The 17,491-nt window shown below is 40.2% G+C and overlaps 1 protein-coding gene across 1 annotated transcript in view; it reads left to right on the top strand.

The window, feature by feature from the left end:
- Positions 1–16,935, top strand: part of LOC121458947 (guanine nucleotide-binding protein G(i) subunit alpha-1) — an 84,548-nt gene extending 67,613 nt beyond the window's left edge. The window contains exons 6-8 of the mRNA XM_041668382.1: positions 9,807–9,936; positions 12,351–12,504; positions 14,875–16,935. Coding sequence (XP_041524316.1) covers positions 9,807–9,936; positions 12,351–12,504; positions 14,875–15,065 — 475 coding nt within the window. The 3' untranslated portion in view covers positions 15,066–16,935. The remainder of the gene's footprint in view (positions 1–9,806; positions 9,937–12,350; positions 12,505–14,874) is intronic.
- The last annotated feature ends 556 nt before the right edge of the window (positions 16,936–17,491 follow it).

Genomic DNA, 17,491 nt, shown 5'->3' on the forward strand with positions numbered 1-17,491 from the left:
TTGGTAGTTTCTTTCATCCAGTGTTCCCTTGTCAATACCTGCTGCTGGAGTTTTATATTCATTTTTTGACCCCCATTTCTTTGCTGTATTTATTGCTCGACTTGCTAAACCAATGCCTTCCCAGTCAGAACTGCTGAACGTGTACCCTGCTGCTCCTCATTTTGTCCACCTTACTCTCATTTAAGTAATGACGATAGAATCAAGGAAAACAAGGCTACTTATTTTACATAAATATGTATGCATGAAAACAATGACTTGGCTACAGAATCTTTTACTGAAACAAACTGCCTGTGTTTTCATAGAAATCTAAGACCACTGTGCTGTTACTTGATGTTTCAAATAATTATATACTTGTTTATGATTTTCATTATCAATCTTCCCTCCTTCATATCATGTTTCTCTATTTTGAAGCACTATACAGGAACTGGAGGAAATTGTTTTTCAATACCGCATGCTTTATGGTTAATTTCATTTAAACTGGCACATCCCCTAAGTGTTAGTTCTGTGTCCAGAGGCAAGGATCCTCTTTGATGTAAAGCTTTGGACAGCTTGCTGGGCCCCCCCTGTCACATAAACCTGATGGTAGATTACTCAGACTATATTAAATACCATGTTCCCTAGACCATATACGTAACAGCTAATTAGTAGCCCCAGAGGAAGGATACAAGCCTGGAATTAAATGTGCTGCGTGGGTTTTGTATCATTTTCCTTGGCTCAGCAGGCGGGGGTTTCCTTTGGTTGTTTCCTTAAACCAGTGTGAGTAAGATAAGTCTAGGGACACTGCAGCTATATTCATGTGTAAGTCCACGCAGGTGCCTTCATGTTCCCTCGGGACGCGACAGATCCCATGACTGAGACTGAGCAGACCCCAGCTTGTCACGACGGAAGTTATTAGAAATGAAATTTATGATAAGTCCTCCTTATGAAAACTGTTGTCATGATATTCATACCCTATGTTTTGCATTACACATTTTCTTTTCCAGGTTATTTTTAGTGCTTTATGTTTGCTTTATATAAATTCAAACTGTATATGATTAATATATATATATACATACATACATACACCCTTTATTATACAAGATTGTTTTGACTATCCTGGGTTTTCTATTTTTCCATATGAAGTAAAGTATTGTTCTTTCAAGATCTGTGAAGAATTGTGCTGTGATTTTGATGGGAATTGCATTGTATTGCTTTTCATAAGATTGCCATTTTTACTATGTTAATACTTCCTATCCAAGAGCGTGGGAGATCTTTTCATTTTCTGATATCTTCTTCAAAATATTTTTATTTAAATACTTAAAAGTTCTTATCATACAGGTCTTTAATTTGTTTGTTTAGAGTCACAACAAGATATTTTACGTGGTTTGTGGCTTCAAACTCTACTATAGAACTATTGTAGTGAAAATAGCTTGGTATTGGTGCAAAAACAGACAGGTGAACCAATGGAATCGAATCAAAGACCCAAAGAATCCACACACCTATGAACATCTGATTTCTGAGAAAGAAACTAAAATTATACAATGGAAAAAAAGAAAGCATCGTCATTCAACAAATGGTGCTAGCATAACTGAATATCTGCATGTAGAAGAATGCAGATAGGTTCATATCTTACCCCTTACATAAAACTCAAGTTCAAATGGATCCAAGGCCTCCATATAAATCCACCCACATTGAAACTAATGGTAAAGAAGGTGGGATGTATCCTTCCATTCATTGGCATAGGAGACCCCTTCCTGAACACAACACAAGCAGCACAGACACTCAGATCAACAATTAAAAAATAGGACCTCCTGAAACTGAGAAGCTTCTGTAAGGCAAAGGACACAGTCAACAAGACAAAACGGCAACCTACAGATGGGAAAAAATCTTCAACCACACACCCAACAGAGGGCAGATCTTCAAATATACAAAGAACTCAAGAAGCTACACATCAAAATATCAAATAATCCAATTTAAAATTGGAGTACATATCTAAATAGAGAATTCTAAACAAAAAAATCTCAAATGGCTAAAAGGTACTTAAAGAACTACTCAACATTCTTAGCCATCAGAGAAATATAAATCAAAACAACTCTAAGATACCATCTTACCCCTGTCAAAATGACTAAAATTAAAAACACTAATGAAAGATTATGCTAGAGAGGATTTGGAGTAAGGGAAACACTCCTTTATTGCTGATGGAAGTGCAAACTTGTACAACTACTTTGGAAATCAGTACCATGGTTTATCAAAAAATGGGAATCAGTCTATCTCAAGACACAGCAATACTACTCTTGGGGATATACTCAAAGGATTCACATTCATACTAACAAGAATATTTGTTCAACTATGTTCATAGAAGCATCATTCATAATAGCCAGAACCTGGAAACAGCCTGGATGCTCCTCAAACAAAAAATAGATAAAGTTAATGTAGTACAGTTGCACAATGGAGTACTACTCTGTGGCTTAAAAAAAAATAGCATCTTTAAATTTGCATCAAATGGATGGAACTAGAAAAAAATCCAAGTGAGGTAACCCAGACCCAAAATGACAAACATGGTATGTACTCACGCATAAGTGGATATTAGACATAATGTAAAGAATAACCATCCTACAGTCCACAACCCTAGAGAATAAAGGAAACAAGGAGAACTCAAAGAAAGACATACTTGGATCCCTGTGTAGGTAGAAGTTTTTGTTCTGCCTAGTTCCACAGCCATTCAGTCACAAAGAAACACACAGAGGATTATATTAATAATAAAATATTTAGCCTATTAGCTCAGGCTTTTCATTAGTTATCTCTTACAACTTTAACCCATAATTCTTGTCTATGTTTAGCCACATGGCTTGCTACCTTTTCTCAGTGAGGCATTCTCATCTTGCTTCCTCTGCTTCTGGCTGGTGACTGACTCTCTGCCTTTCCTCTTCTGAGAATTCTCCTAGTCTTGTCACCCTACCTGTACTTCCTGCCTAGCTAATGGCCAATCAGTGTTTTATTAAATCAATGTGAGTGACAAATATTTACACTGTACAAGAGCATTATCCCACAAGATTCCCCCTCCTGGAAAGAGGAAATAGAAAAGATCTCTTTAGAAAATTGGAAGCATGGGGGGAGTAGGGAGGCTGGTAGAGGAGTGGGGAGGGGATAGGGGGAGCCAGGGGGGAGAATATGAGGGATCAGGAAGGTCAAGTGGGTGAAGAACAGAGAGGGGATACAAGGAAAGAGACATCTTGATATAGAGAGCCATAATGGGGCTAGTGAGGAGACATGTGGCACTAGGAAAATTCCCAAGAATTCACAAGGATGACCTCCACTAAGAATCTAAGCAATAGTGGGGAGGGTACCTTAAGTGCCCTTCCCTTGTAATGAGATTGATGACTAATTGTCATCATAGAACCTTCATCTAGTAACAACTGATGAAAACAGATGCAGAGATCCACACATAAGCACTGGTATGGACTCCTGGTGTCCAGACATAGGGAAGAATAATATTATGAGCAATGGGGCCAAGACCATGGTAGGGAAACCTACTGAAACAGCTGACCTGAGCTACTGGGAACTTACTGACTCTGTATTGACAGCTGGGGAACCTGCATAGGACCCAACTGGGCCCTCTGAATGTGCGTGGCAGTGTGGCTTGGGCAGTTTGTGGGGCCACTAGCATTGGAACCAGTATTTATCCCTTGTGCATCAACTGGCTCTTTAAAGTTTATCCCTATGAAGGGATACCTTGCTCAGCCTAGGTACAGGAGGGAGGGCCTTGGTCCTTCCGCAAGTGATGTGACAGACTTTGTTGACTCCCCATGCAGGCTTCAGCCTGTCTAAGGAGTGGATGGGGGAGGGGTGGAGAGAGAACTGGAATTGGTATGGAAAATAAGATTGTTTTAAAAAGAATATATATATACCCTTAGCTTTTCTTCTACAACATCGTCACAGTATCTGAAAAGCTGAAGGCACAAAGGAACAAAAGGCAAAGCTAGCAGCAACTGCTGTATCATCTGTTCCACAGCCCTTGTCCACATCAGCTTGAAATGGACTAGTTTATGTTGTCATTGAAATTATCTTCTGTTTTGTTTTGCTTTGCCTGTAAAATGCTCTGGTTCAAGATTGTCATTCAAAAGAAAGATTTACTATGAATCATGGGTTAGACTGCTTCAGGTAGCTTCAGCTCTCTCCAATGATAAGGACAAAGGAACAGATTTTTTAAAAAGAAATTTTGTCAAGGAGATTGTCAGTTGGAGATTTGTTAGCAAAACAAACCATTGTCAGTTCACTTCCTAATGAAGGCTCAGTGCTCCACGCTGGGAAGTTGGAGCATCTCAGCTTGCTTCTCTCTCTCTCTCTCTCTCTCTCTCTCTCTCTCTCTCTCTCTCTCCTTGTGTGTGTGTGTGCTTTAAGTGAAGCCTACCTGCTGATGTCAATGTCACTGTGTTATCAGGAATTCCCAAAGAACATCAGTTCTTTTCTAATTTCTTATAATGTCCTCTACCTCGAAAGAGTGGCCATTTCCCTACTGTCTTAAGGGAAGGTGTAGACTGTTTATCTTCAATACAAATTTTATTTAGTAGGAATGATTTTTAATTCACTCTTATTGTTTCCACTTCCTTTTTTTTTTTTTTTTGCACCTCATAGTGGGTATATTTTTCCTTTCTACTGAATCTCTTGCCATGTAACCCTCCTGATAAATTTGTAGGTTATTAAGTAGCCATATGCAATGTCTGCTCTGGGGACATAAGTTGCAGGGGGTCTGCTTGTTGGTTCCCAGCCGCCCAGCTAGCTTACATCTGATATAACAATACAGAAATTGTATTAATTAAATCACTTCCTGGCCCATTAACTCTAACTTCTTATTGGCTAACTCTTATATCTTAATTTAGTCCATTTCTATTCATCCGTATATCACCACAAGGTTGTGGCCTACCAACAAAGTTTCAGCAGGTCTATATCCGGTGGCGGCAACTCCATGGCATCTCTCTCTTCGCCTTCCTTCTCCCAGCATTCAGTCCAGTTTTCCCAGCCTACCTAAGTTCTGCCCTATCAACAGGCCAAGGCAGTTTCTTTATTCACTAATTATAATCACGACACACAGAGGGGACTGCCACAACAGACATATCCATTTGTGTTAAAACTATGCAATGATATTTAATCTTAAAATGTTTATTGTTTGAAGACTTAAAACATATTTGCCTAACTACAAAACATCTTCAAGTCTGATTTTTCAAAAATTTTGTCTACTTAGGTTTTGTTTGTTCATTTTTTTTTTCTGCTTTGTTTTAGAGACAGGGTCTTAGTTTGTAGCCCTGGCTGGCTAGAGCTCACTATGGCTAGTCTCAGATTCATAGTGATCCGCCTGCATCTCTGCCTTTTGGAGTTCTGGATTTAAAAGGGTGCCCTGCCACATCCGCAAGTTTTTCGAGTTTTAGTGACCATGGACTAAAAAAGTGTGTTTTGGTGAGGAAATGGCTGATGGTGAAGTCATGTGGTCTAAGGAGGAATTGGAAAGCATTTCAGTTAAAACAGAAGGAATTTGGACAGTGATTACTCCACTATGTAGCTTGGTAAACCCCACTGAGATGCTTGGATATTAGCATGTTGCCTTTAATCAGGACTGCAATAACAAAATGAGTCTGTTTTTCTTTTGAAAATAATTATGTAAAGATAAAACTCCACCAATGTGACAGGTGATGGTGGCTCATGCCATTGTATTATTTCAGTCATAAGACAGTCTGGCCGTATGAAATCACTTTAACTGTGTTCAGGATAGTCTTACGTGTTTGCTACCAGAGCATACGTTTCCAAGCTTTGTCAAAGTAGTCATTTCAACATCAAATAGACCCTAGGATTTGATGAGGTTGGCTGTCACTGTGATCCTCTCAGAAAACTATTTTTACTCCAGGGGTGAGGACCCTTGAGGGACAGTGTTACAGGATGTGCTCAGTTTCACTTTTCATATAGTGACGTAGAGATAAACACAGGTTACTCTAATACTAGGTAAATGCTCTTCTTTTGGATTTGGGGCTGTAAATCACAATGATTGCTTATATATGCTTTTATAACTTTTCTTTTTCTGTGTTAAATTGGCCTGAAATGGACTAGGGCAGAAATGTACTTAGAATAAATCTACTATGAACCATTGACTGTGGTACTCTCTTAGTAATGCTCTGTATATTTCCTGTTACAATTCTTTGTCTGACTTTCACTGGTAAATGAAATAGATTTTGTATTTTTATACGATTGCTTAGCAAATAGAAGATGAATTATGAGAGAATTTCTTAGAGTTTAAGTATCTAGCTATATGACTGGGCTTTTATGGTCAGGGTCTTTGTCTAATGAAAGAATTGAGCAGCTCTGGTTATTTATTTCCAGATATCGATTTCATGTATCCTTTCTGTCATAAAATTGACCTGACTTAAAAAACCTGCCATTTCCTTTCTATAATATAAATGTGTAATAGATTTTGGGACACGCTGTTCTCTTAATGCGCTTGATAGTCATATAGAGTTAGCTGATTCTGTACTGGTCAGTCCTGGCCACTTGGTCCTAGATGATTTCAAAGGCTAAGGTAGTGCATTTCAGGAAACATTTCCTTTGACTTCACATCACAAAAACACCTAAGAAATTCAACCTGATTCTCTAGTTGTTAACAGCCTTTTCATATAAAGGAGAACAGATTTTATGAGGAATTTTTATTGTTTAAATAGATACTCAGAATTTGAGAAAAAAATGTATCAAAGAATTACATTAATAACATTTTATGAATAAATAATTATGACATTTCTGAGTACCCTGATTTATATGGAATCTGAAAAGAGTAGTAAAAATAGTTAATCTGGTTATTATCTTCATTTAGCTCTTTAAATAGTTATAAATTTAAACAAAATCTGGTCACAACTATTGTTGCTCCTTGGATTTCAGGTTCTTTCTCAAAACACAGTCTCTGACCAGTGACTTCAGCATCTCCCGACTGTTGTTTCTGATTGATGCTACTTGGGAACCACTGCTGTAGAATGAATTTTCCATTTTATGACCAATGTATGAAGGACCATCATTCATTTATAATTCATAAGTTAAATAAATTGGGGAGGTTCCTTCTCTACTCAAATTATCTGACTGTCACATTATAATGAAATCTCTTTGGTTTTAACATTCCCCTGATATAGAAAGTATTTCCAAATCTTAAACACAACGTTAGTCTATTATTTCTTGAAAATGTTGAAAAGTCTTCAGTAGGCATGGTTGATTTATTTAGTAGTAAGTTCTTTGTGTATCAAATGTTGGGGACATAAACAAGCAAAGAGAGACAGTCTTTGCTTTTAAACTGTTTAAGGAAAAAGGCAGATAAATAAGCAGATATTTAATTTTTAGGAGATGGTAATTGCTAAGGCAGAAAATAGAGCTTACGAGTAAAGAATATTCTTTGCAAATAATATTTTCACTCCCGGGGGTTGCCATGCAAATTGCCCAAAAATGGGTTCATGAACAAGTAAACATCATCATCCTCCTTTTTTTCAGGTTAGAACTGAAATCAGTGTGTTGGGAGACTGTGCTCCCTCTCAAGGCTCCAGGGAAGAATATTCCTGACCTGATTTTAGTGTCTGGTAGCTGCTGGCAATTCATGGCACACCTTGGCTTATACCTCTGCCAACTGTGCGGTCATATGTCGCTCTTTCCTGTGTGGGGGAGGAGGACTCCCTTTTGGCTTGGAATTCATTCCTCAAGTTTGCTTTTCTGCTATTGTGTTCCTATAAGAAGGGAAGTCCACTACATACAAACTGGTGCAGATAAGCTAAGCAGCCACTTCTGCCTGTCTGTTACAGCATCACCTTCTCCACAGTGGGCATTTTCCCTTTCCTCTGAGAACTCATTAAAACTGTTTCTAAGCAGTTTGGTATTTGCATGCTGTTCATCATAGTCTATGCACTCTCTAAGACTGTAGAAACTCCGGGGGTTTTGCTTTCATCTGAATTTGAAATAAAATTAACTTTGTTGTCTATATTTCAAGAAAATCTGGTTGTTTCTTTTTATGTGAAGTAATTCAGGACACTTGAAGATGCTACTCATGTATCCAGTTCCAAGCCCCTTTTCGTTTTCACACCTGGAGATCTTTGTTACTGTATCCCCCTTTATTGGTACTTCCTTTTGTTCCACTCAGTATTCTCCAGAGAGCAGGAATGATTAAGTTGTTCGAAGGCACGGGCAGACCTGAGTTTGCAGAGCAGACTGTCAGGCTCAACTAAAAGCTGTGGTGGCATCATGAGGATATTTTCATCTCTTGTCTGAGAAACCCTAGCTTTGGTTCTAGCCCTCCTGGCTGAGTGCAGGGAGCCTCGCTACCCCATTAAGGAGAGTCTGCTTTGCTTAAAGTCAGGCATCTCTAGACGTCGACCACATCAGTAACATAGAAGCACTAGTAGGTGACTGAGTCACGGAGTGAGCAGAGCAGACAGAGAAAGTGGAGGAAGGGATGGGTTGTTCCAGATGGATGGGCGAGGCGTGCTGTGTGAAAAAACTCTCTAAGCTTATGGTAAAATTGTTTACAAATTGTATTCTTGTATTAATGTTAATGGAATTAAATCGGTTCTCCCTTTGTTCTCCTTTACACTGGGTTGCATCTTACCCCTCTACCCTCTGTTCTCCTTTTAGCCTGTCTGCTCTGATGTCTGCTGTGGTAGGATCGTTCTGCTATAGCAAACATTAACGAGCAGGTTAACATCCAGCTAAATCAAGACGGCAAAAGTGACGGCACTGGTGGACGGATTCAGATTTGGTTTTAGGCCACTGCTTCTCTGTGGGGAATTAACCAGGAGTGGCTTTAATTAGTGCGCCATTGAGATAAATGGGGCCTTTAAAATGTGCCTGTTTACGCAGTGTTTCCATTATATAAGTAGCTATTTCTAGGCAGTATAATGTAGTCTATGCAAATTTAAACTTTGGCTTAACTTCATATCCTTGCCAGGAACAGGAAGAAAAGGTCATTGGCATTATATTGTTTGATTGTGCCAGAACCATGCACACTAACCTCCCGTTGTCCATAGTTATATATTATATAATTATTGAGGAATTCTTATTTTATTGGTCTGTTACCTCTTCCCCCCGCCTCTCTCATTTTAGTCTATAATTTAGACAAACCTCTTGGTCATTTTCTAAAATTACTTTGTCTCATAACCCTCTTCTTACTGAGATGGTCTCCCTGACGTTCCAACATCCTGCCCGAACTCATTTCTCAGTACGAACAGGGAGCCCTGTCCTGTGGCTCTATTGCTTGGAACTGGCAAGTCGAGTGTGTTTCCTTTGGTCTCCGGCTTCCTCCATTGCTTTATGTGGCTGTCAGTATTTACAAGCAGTGAGGTCCTTTAATCTGTTGCTGGTTTGATATCCTAAGTGCTTTCATGATTGTTCATGGATGTCTGTACTGTTTAAAAAAATGAATTTTAATTATTCATCACTTGTGTGTGTGTATGTGTGTGTGCGCATGAACTCACACATACACACATGCCACAGAGTGCCTGTGGAAAGGACCGAAGGATTGAACTCAGGCTTCTGAGACACATCAAGGGCCCATATGTGTTGTTTGTTAAGAATATTTTTCATCTGGTTTAGAGTTACTCTTGCTGCAATCAAAGAATTTATTTAAAAAAAAAATAACCCCCCACCCTGGGCCTTTGAGAAAACAAATTGGTAACATTTTTTCCCCTCCCACTCTGTCCCTTTCTTCCCATCCCACAGTCCCCAAGCTATGCGGAGCATTTCTGTTGGCGTTGCAGAACTTGTCGGGGCTTTTGAACATTGAATGTGGTGTCAAGTCATAAATCTTCCTCTTACAGAATGTTCGACGTGGGGGGACAGAGGTCAGAACGGAAGAAGTGGATCCACTGCTTCGAGGGCGTGACAGCCATCATCTTCTGTGTGGCCCTGAGTGACTACGACCTGGTTCTAGCTGAGGATGAAGAAATGGCAAGTAGAAGCACTTCTGGGGTGCAGCATGAAACGCCGGCAGCGGCAGATGTTGCCAAGAACTCTTGTGAGAAATCCTGGCTTACAAAGGAAGTGTTTGAAAGTTCAGGCTGTTCGCTGTGGCTTCTCTGCTGCAGCCTGGAGGGTAGAGATGCTGGGAGGCGTAGGTGCCCACACACACACACCTGTGCATTTCCTGCATCCGTTTCAGGCTCACACTTTCTCACGAGTTACTCTGATAGCTTGTTGTTTTGATATATGCTACCCTTAATTATGTATAGAAAAATAATTTTCAAGTAGCGTTTTACAAATGCATTGTTCTCCCGGGGAAGCATTTTTGGATTCAGATTTAAAGTTCTGTCCCTTAAGTACAAAGAAAATTTCAAGGGGGGAAGATTTCAGGTTTTTCTACATCAAGTACAAACAGCTGTTGGCCAGAAGGGAAAATACAGCGTCACGTATACATTTCTTTCATTCCTACACTGTAAAATACGGCAGTGTCCTCTTTGAACTCAGTCCCTCAAAGGGTAGCGGACAAAACTGGAAGTCGTCTTTGCTCGTATCCACAGTGTTGACCTACTTGGATTTCAGTTTGCTCAATTTAATAATTACTCTCCAAAGCGTCTTCAGCCTAGGTGATCTGCACGACAGTGACATTTCTTTGATGGGTTCAGACATGAACACCCCTGGGTTACAACATGCTACAGCAGCAGGACCTCAGGCATAAGACATTACACAGTGGGCACTGAGCCAGCGGTGTTTAGGTGATACCGAGACAGTCAGCTTATCTAAAATCCAAGTTGTGCTTGCGTAGAGATGACAAAAAGGTATTGCTATGGAATGCTTATGAGTTCTTGATTGGGAGATCTGACTGGATAGAGGTCTCAGTCAAGTAGACCTGGCCACCGCTCACCTCAGTAGTCTCATTAGAAGGTAACTGGCTAGGAATAAGTAGAAGATATTCCTTCAGTACAGCCTTATGGGAAGAACAGGGTCTCAGCATCCTAGATGCTTATAGTTGGATAGTGAGAAAAGCTCTTGGATTCTAAATAAGGAAGAAGAAGTCGGAAGTCAAGGGGGAGGAGTATGCATCATTCCACTGTCTGGGTCAAACCCTGGTCTGCATGATCATTGTCTCAGGCCTAGCTGTGCAGGGTCTCCTGCTGGCTTCTAGAAAATTGTTGTTACTTGTAGGAAAGAAGAGAGGTTCGTTTCCCATGAGGAGGTAATAGCTTTCACTCAGGGCCAGCCTCTGTCTCAGCACAGGGAATAAACCGGCTAAGGCTTTCTTTGCTTGAGTTTGAAATCAGCCCAAGTGACTCAGACAGAGCAGGTTAAGACAAAATTGGAGATGAGATAACAGCTGGGACGTCCTTCGGGGTGTTGAACGGTTTTCAGCTGCAAAGATCTGGTCTGGTGCAATGTTTGTTCTTTTTAAAACAGTTCCCCAGTGCTTGACTGGGCATCTCTGCATCTGCTTCCATTGGTTACTGAGTGATGATGGCTCTATGGTTACAATTGGGACAGTCACCAATCTGATTACAGGAGAAGGCCAGTTCAGGCACCCTCTCCACTATTGCTAGTGGTCGTAGCTGGGTCCTTGTGGATTCCTTGGAGCCTCCCTGGCACCAGGTTTCTCCCTAACCCCAAAATGCCCTGCCCTGTCAAGATGTCTCTTTCATTATTCTCCCTCTCTTCCAGCCCCCAATCCACCTCACACGCAACCCACATAACCTGCTTCCTCAAGTTCCCATCCCCTGCTCTCCCACCCCTGATTACCTAGGAGGTCTCTTCTATTTCTGCTTCCCAGTGAAATCCATGCAACCTGTAGCTAACCTCTCATGTTATCTAGCCTCTCTGGGGCTGTGGGTTATAGGCTGGTTATCCTATACCTTACTCCTAATATGTACTTATGAGGGAGCACACACCATGTTTGTCTTTCTGAGTCTGGGTTACCTCACTCAGAATGATTTTTTTTTTCTAATTCCATACACTTGCCTGCAAATTTCATGAGGTCATTGATGTTCACCACTGAGTAATACTCCATTGTGTAATGTATCACATTTTCCTTATCTATTCTTCAATAGAGGGGCATCTAGATTGTTTCCAGGTTCTGGCTATGACAAATAATGCTGGGCAGAACTCTGGAGCCCTACTGAGGAAAGGGAGGAGGGATTGTAGGAGCTAGGGGGCATCAAGGTCATATCAGAGGCTGGCCCTTTCTGAGTGGAGAAGGAGGAGGAGGAGGAGGTGGATGGAGAGGGGGCTAGTTGGAGTGTAGGGGATGGGGAAACAAGAGAAGAGGGACGGGAACTATGGTCAGTATGAAAACTAAAGGAAAAATGTTAATTAAATAAAAACAATCTTCCTGAAAGCCTTCGCTGCTCATGAAAATGATTTTTTTTATGTTCCAGAATCGAATGCATGAAAGCATGAAGTTGTTTGACAGTATATGTAACAACAAGTGGTTTACAGACACCTCCATTATCCTCTTCCTAAACAAGAAGGATCTCTTTGAAGAAAAAATCAAGAAGAGCCCCCTCACAATCTGCTACCCGGAATATGCAGGTATTGGACTCTTAGGTTAATTTAGCAAATCATGTGTATCTAAGCGAAACTTCCCCGAAAGCATGATTTTCAGTTGTTGGCTTGAGTTTGTTGGCTTACTAATTCTTGCACTGGAGGACATAGTATTTTTCCAAACTGAACACAAATACATCTTGAAGATGCGGATGAGTTTTCTCTTGTCCGTTTTCTGGAAAAGCTTTCTGGTAATTTCCTAAGGTGATTCCATGTCTTTAATGAATTTAAAAACTGACTTGCTCATACAATAAGCTAATGACAGATTTGATGAGCAAAGATAAGATCTGTCTCTGTTCTCTATCTCGTGGCAAACACCCACACATGCTAATAAGCCCATGACGAACAATAGTAGTCACTCAGCCTAATGGACGGAGCATGACTTGAGCAGACCAGGGAAGAGGAGCCAGTAGGGCAGCTCGTCCCAGTGTTGATGCTCTGGCCAATGAGCTCCTAGAGCACAGCAGATTTGAAGGAAAGACCCAGCTTTTACAGAATTAAATCCACAATCTTGAACAAGGCAGATGCCTTTTCTAGGTTCCAGTGCCTCGTCTGTAACGTCAGGAATTGGGATAAAGCGTTGGTTGAAATTTGGTTTAGTTCCATGGAACAAATCCCGAGCTGCTATTGAACATGAGTCTGGTGTTCACGCTTGTAAGCCCCAGACATGGAAGGTGAAGCAGGGAGATTAGTACTTCAAGGCCATCTTGGGCTACATAGTAAGTGGAAAGACAGACCAGGGTATCTGAGAACCTGTTTCCAAAACAAAAATTGAGTGCCGAGAAGAGAAATACCTACCCACTCCTGCTGTTCCAGGCTTCACGTACAAGCAAAGTAAATAAGTTTTCATATGCATGTATGTATATATATATATATTATGTATATTAATATGACATAATTAAATAATTATTATATATATTTAAGTGAGGGGCCCTTTCCCTTCAAAAAACAAAACTGCCGTTAGTTTGTATGAACTCTAAATATAAATATTTTAACCTTTGCCTTAGTCTATTTGAAAGAACAAAAAAATTCTCAAGAACTTCTTAAAGTCTAAATAAAATCTGAGTTAGCATTACAGTGGGTGGGTTGCTAGCGAGTGTTGAGTGAGTGTCTTCACAGAGCTGACATTGGGTAGCCCATTGGTGTTTGTACTTGGTCAACCCCGTTCTGACAAGAACAAGAGCTCGGTGCAGCCACGGCGTCCAACTTCAGACCCCAGTGCATCATGCAATGTCTGCAGATCTGCCCCAGTCAAAGCTGCTTTTAATTAGAGTATCGTTGGATGCAGAAAGGAAGTGTCTTTGATAAACACTGAATATCACATAATTATTTGATATCCCAAAGGCTAAGATTATAATTTCAAATCTGCACTACTTACTTGCTCTGTGAATGGCTCAGTTGTTTCTGGCATCGCATCAGAATCTTATGGCTATGGCTTTGTATGGATAAAGCGTGGGTGGCCCTGCCAGCCACTTGGGTGTTTTCCTTGTAATGCACTTCCTCTTCTATCACTGAGAGCTACGGTTTCACCAAAATCTGTCTGCAGCCCTGTATTCCTTTTGCAAACTAACCTTTCATAGTCGTATTTATTCTTAACTGGGCAAAATTATGTTGTCAGCCCAAATTGCTCTCTGCAGGCCCTGTTTCCTCCAGTAGAAGGTCGTGTTGGGCTAGCATTATTTGTGAACTTTCTTTGACCATAACAAAGCTCTACTGAACCTATACCTAACCACTGGAATTTCTGGGTCAGAGGATGTGTGTGCTTATCCCCTGATTCTGCCAGGCCCTTTCTAAATTGTTCTTGCTCAGAGCCAGACTCAAGCCCCTCACCTAAAAGCAGGAGTAGGACATCATTTTTTTTCTTTTTTTGGTAACTTCATAACATTTACCATATTAGAGACATGATATCGATTTTGAATAAAAATGATGACAAAAAGATGATTAATGAGAAAATATGAAGGGGGAGAGAAACGAATTCAGCTGGCATTGCTGACTCACCGCTGGGTTATCTCAATACTACTAAGCCACCATTAGGGTTCGGTGGCTTGAATTCTCCAGCGTGGGGATGTCGATGATAGACAGTGATAGAAAGGGGTCTGGCTCTTGGAAACTTACGCAGAAACGGAGCAAACATAGACTACCATGGGAAGGAGTTCTTAAGGATAAAGTTGAGTTGTGAAGAGGCGTTTACCCAGGTGTTTTTCAACTGGAAAAAGAAATCATTTTGTTCTAGAGGGTTAAGTGGAGTTATGGAGTCCCTATAGTTTTCATGCAGAAAAGTGGCCTGTGTTTAAAGGCGTATTGTACTTAACCCTATACCACTCTAACTTTTTGCATGCTTCTTTTTCTCCGTCTCAGGATCCAACACCTATGAAGAGGCAGCTGCGTATATCCAGTGTCAGTTTGAAGACCTCAATAAGCGGAAGGACACAAAGGAAATCTACACCCACTTCACGTGTGCTACGGACACCAAGAACGTGCAGTTCGTGTTTGACGCTGTCACCGACGTCATCATAAAAAATAACCTAAAAGATTGCGGCCTCTTCTAAGTGTCGCAGTTGGTAGTAACAAGCATTTTCAAACCAAATGAGTACTTCTCTATGGATCTCTCTAGACTAGAGTCTCCCAGCCACACAGAATGTAGTGTACGGCAAATGCATCCTGGACGTGACCAAAGTTGTTCTGTTTTGTGTCTTTATCTGGAAGGACTAGGACCTTTCTCAAAGGGGAAAGAGGGTCTTGCAATGTCAAAGGGAGGTGTGATGTGGAAGCTGGGCTCAAGTGTAACTGATGACTTCTGTGTAAGTGTAAATATGCAAATGTAAGATGTATTTATATCTTTTGATTTCCCATATTATGTTTAGGTTGTAAGAGTGGCAACTTACGATTCCAGTGTGATGGCTTTGGAAATAACATAACTATTAAGTACCTTGTACTGAATGACACAGAATAGCTCCGTGTTTGCCAGTTTCAAACAGCTTTATTTATGTTCGTGTCCTATGAATTTTAGGTACCATAATTAATATTAGGAAATGTCACGGCCCTTTCCTTGATTATATGTATACTTGTATTCATAAAATGTTATTTGTACAAACATTGCACAGACTATTTTAATACCACGAGCTGTCCTCTAAAGGTTCTGTGTGTCACGGGGACGTTCTTACCGAGGTTAGCACACTGCCCTTGTATCAGTTAAGCAAGCATCGTGTGCATTGACATTTTCTTTACAGGATGCATGATGTTACGATTCTACCATAAATTTGTCTGAAGAAGCTAAAGGTTCAGAACTTTGAAGATACAGGATCTTAGACTTAAAAACACTTCGCTTTTAGTCCACCACTTTGTTTCAATTGAACCTTAGTACCCAGATGGCATTTCTGCATTGCTTTTGGGTGATGCCAGATTAATTTTATACCCTTAAAAACATAGTTTATTTATGGCAAAGTTTAGGTGAGTGGTGAAAACATTTTTGTGGGTAAAAATTTTTAGTGTGTGAATTTTGAGACATTCATGTATGTATTTTCTTTGGCAAGTCCCTCATATTTAAGCATACATGATAGTTCCTTGTTTGGAAGCTAACCAGAAAATCCTCTATTACTGATAGCATACAAGCTTTGTAATTCACTAGTTTCAAGTTTATCACTTTATGTCAAAAATTGCTTCTTTTCCCTTCGATTTCCAAATTCCTTCCACTCGCCGGAATTCATATTCATTTAAAGCTACACTGTGGTTTCTGACATTAAGCGGACAGTTATACTTAGACATTGAATAGTAGTATTGAACAAGATCAGTGAGTGTGTATGTGTGTGCTTACATATCTGTTACATAAGAGCTGCATACTGAACCTTGTTAGTGCCGTTTTTCTTTTCATCGTTTACAGTGTGTCCATGTGCCCTTGTGTTGGCAAAATGAGTAACATTGCCCGGCTCAGTCCGCTCTTTGACTCATCCTGTAAAGTTAAGTCTTTCTATAGACTGTACCAGCGTGCGGTTCTTCACTCTCCTCAGATGTTACCATTTCCTTAGTCTTCTTGTTGGCATGTGTGCACACGTAAGTGTATGGAGAATCATGAATTGCATTCACGTGGTTTACTTTGGGGGAAATGGTTTTCTTATTTGCAATGTCAAGAAATTATTGAGGTTATCGAAATTCCTCCCGTGTTAGTTTAGATTATTTTATGTGCCTTTCATGAAATGTACGTTTCCATTCATTTTTACTAATGGAAGACCTGTCAGACCCAGATTGTGAAGCTCTGTATGAAATTCAACCATTATCTGAATAAATTTGAATGATGGAAAATAGGGTTTAAAAACCACGAAGAAGCACATATTGGTGACCATCATTGGTGAATCCCTGAAGTCTACTCTGTGTAACTGTGCTACTAATACATCCTAATAAATTTAAATTTTTAAAATTTTACAACTCTGTTGACTGAACTCATTTTGCGTTAGAACTTAGGTATCCGTGTTCGGGAGCTTCTTTTCTGTTTCCAGTGCTCTGTCTTCTTGGCTTTACTTGTCTGAGAAGTTTGAGTTTGCCCTATCTACATGTTCTTCTAAAATTTGATATAAAAATTGCCTGCATGCAAGCCCCTTATGGGAATTCAACTCCCTAGATCACCTTGCCCAAAACAAATGCTTCATCATTTTCTCTTCAATCAGTTATTACCCTTTAGCTGCTGCTATTGTTTTGCTGTTCAATGTCTTCCAAAGACCCATGTATATTTTTTTTTTGTCCAAGGGTAGTTAGAAGGCAGGTGGTAGAATCTTGGAGAAGTTGGGGTCCTTAGGTCATGAGGGTGTCCTTTAGAAGAGGCTTGTGTGAATCTGGCCCCTTCTTGTTTTCTTTACTGCATGGCATAAGAGGTGAGTGGATTCGTTTTCCCATGTGCTTCCAGCATGACGCCTTGCCTCAGAGTTAAAACAGTGGGATCAATCTATCCAAACCCATAAGCCAAGATAAGCCCTCTCCCTTC

This window comes from Microtus oregoni, unplaced genomic scaffold, assembly GCF_018167655.1.
Source record: "Microtus oregoni isolate MIOR12 unplaced genomic scaffold, Mior012 000018F_ref0000195, whole genome shotgun sequence".
NCBI classification, from domain to species: Eukaryota; Metazoa; Chordata; class Mammalia; order Rodentia; family Cricetidae; genus Microtus; species Microtus oregoni.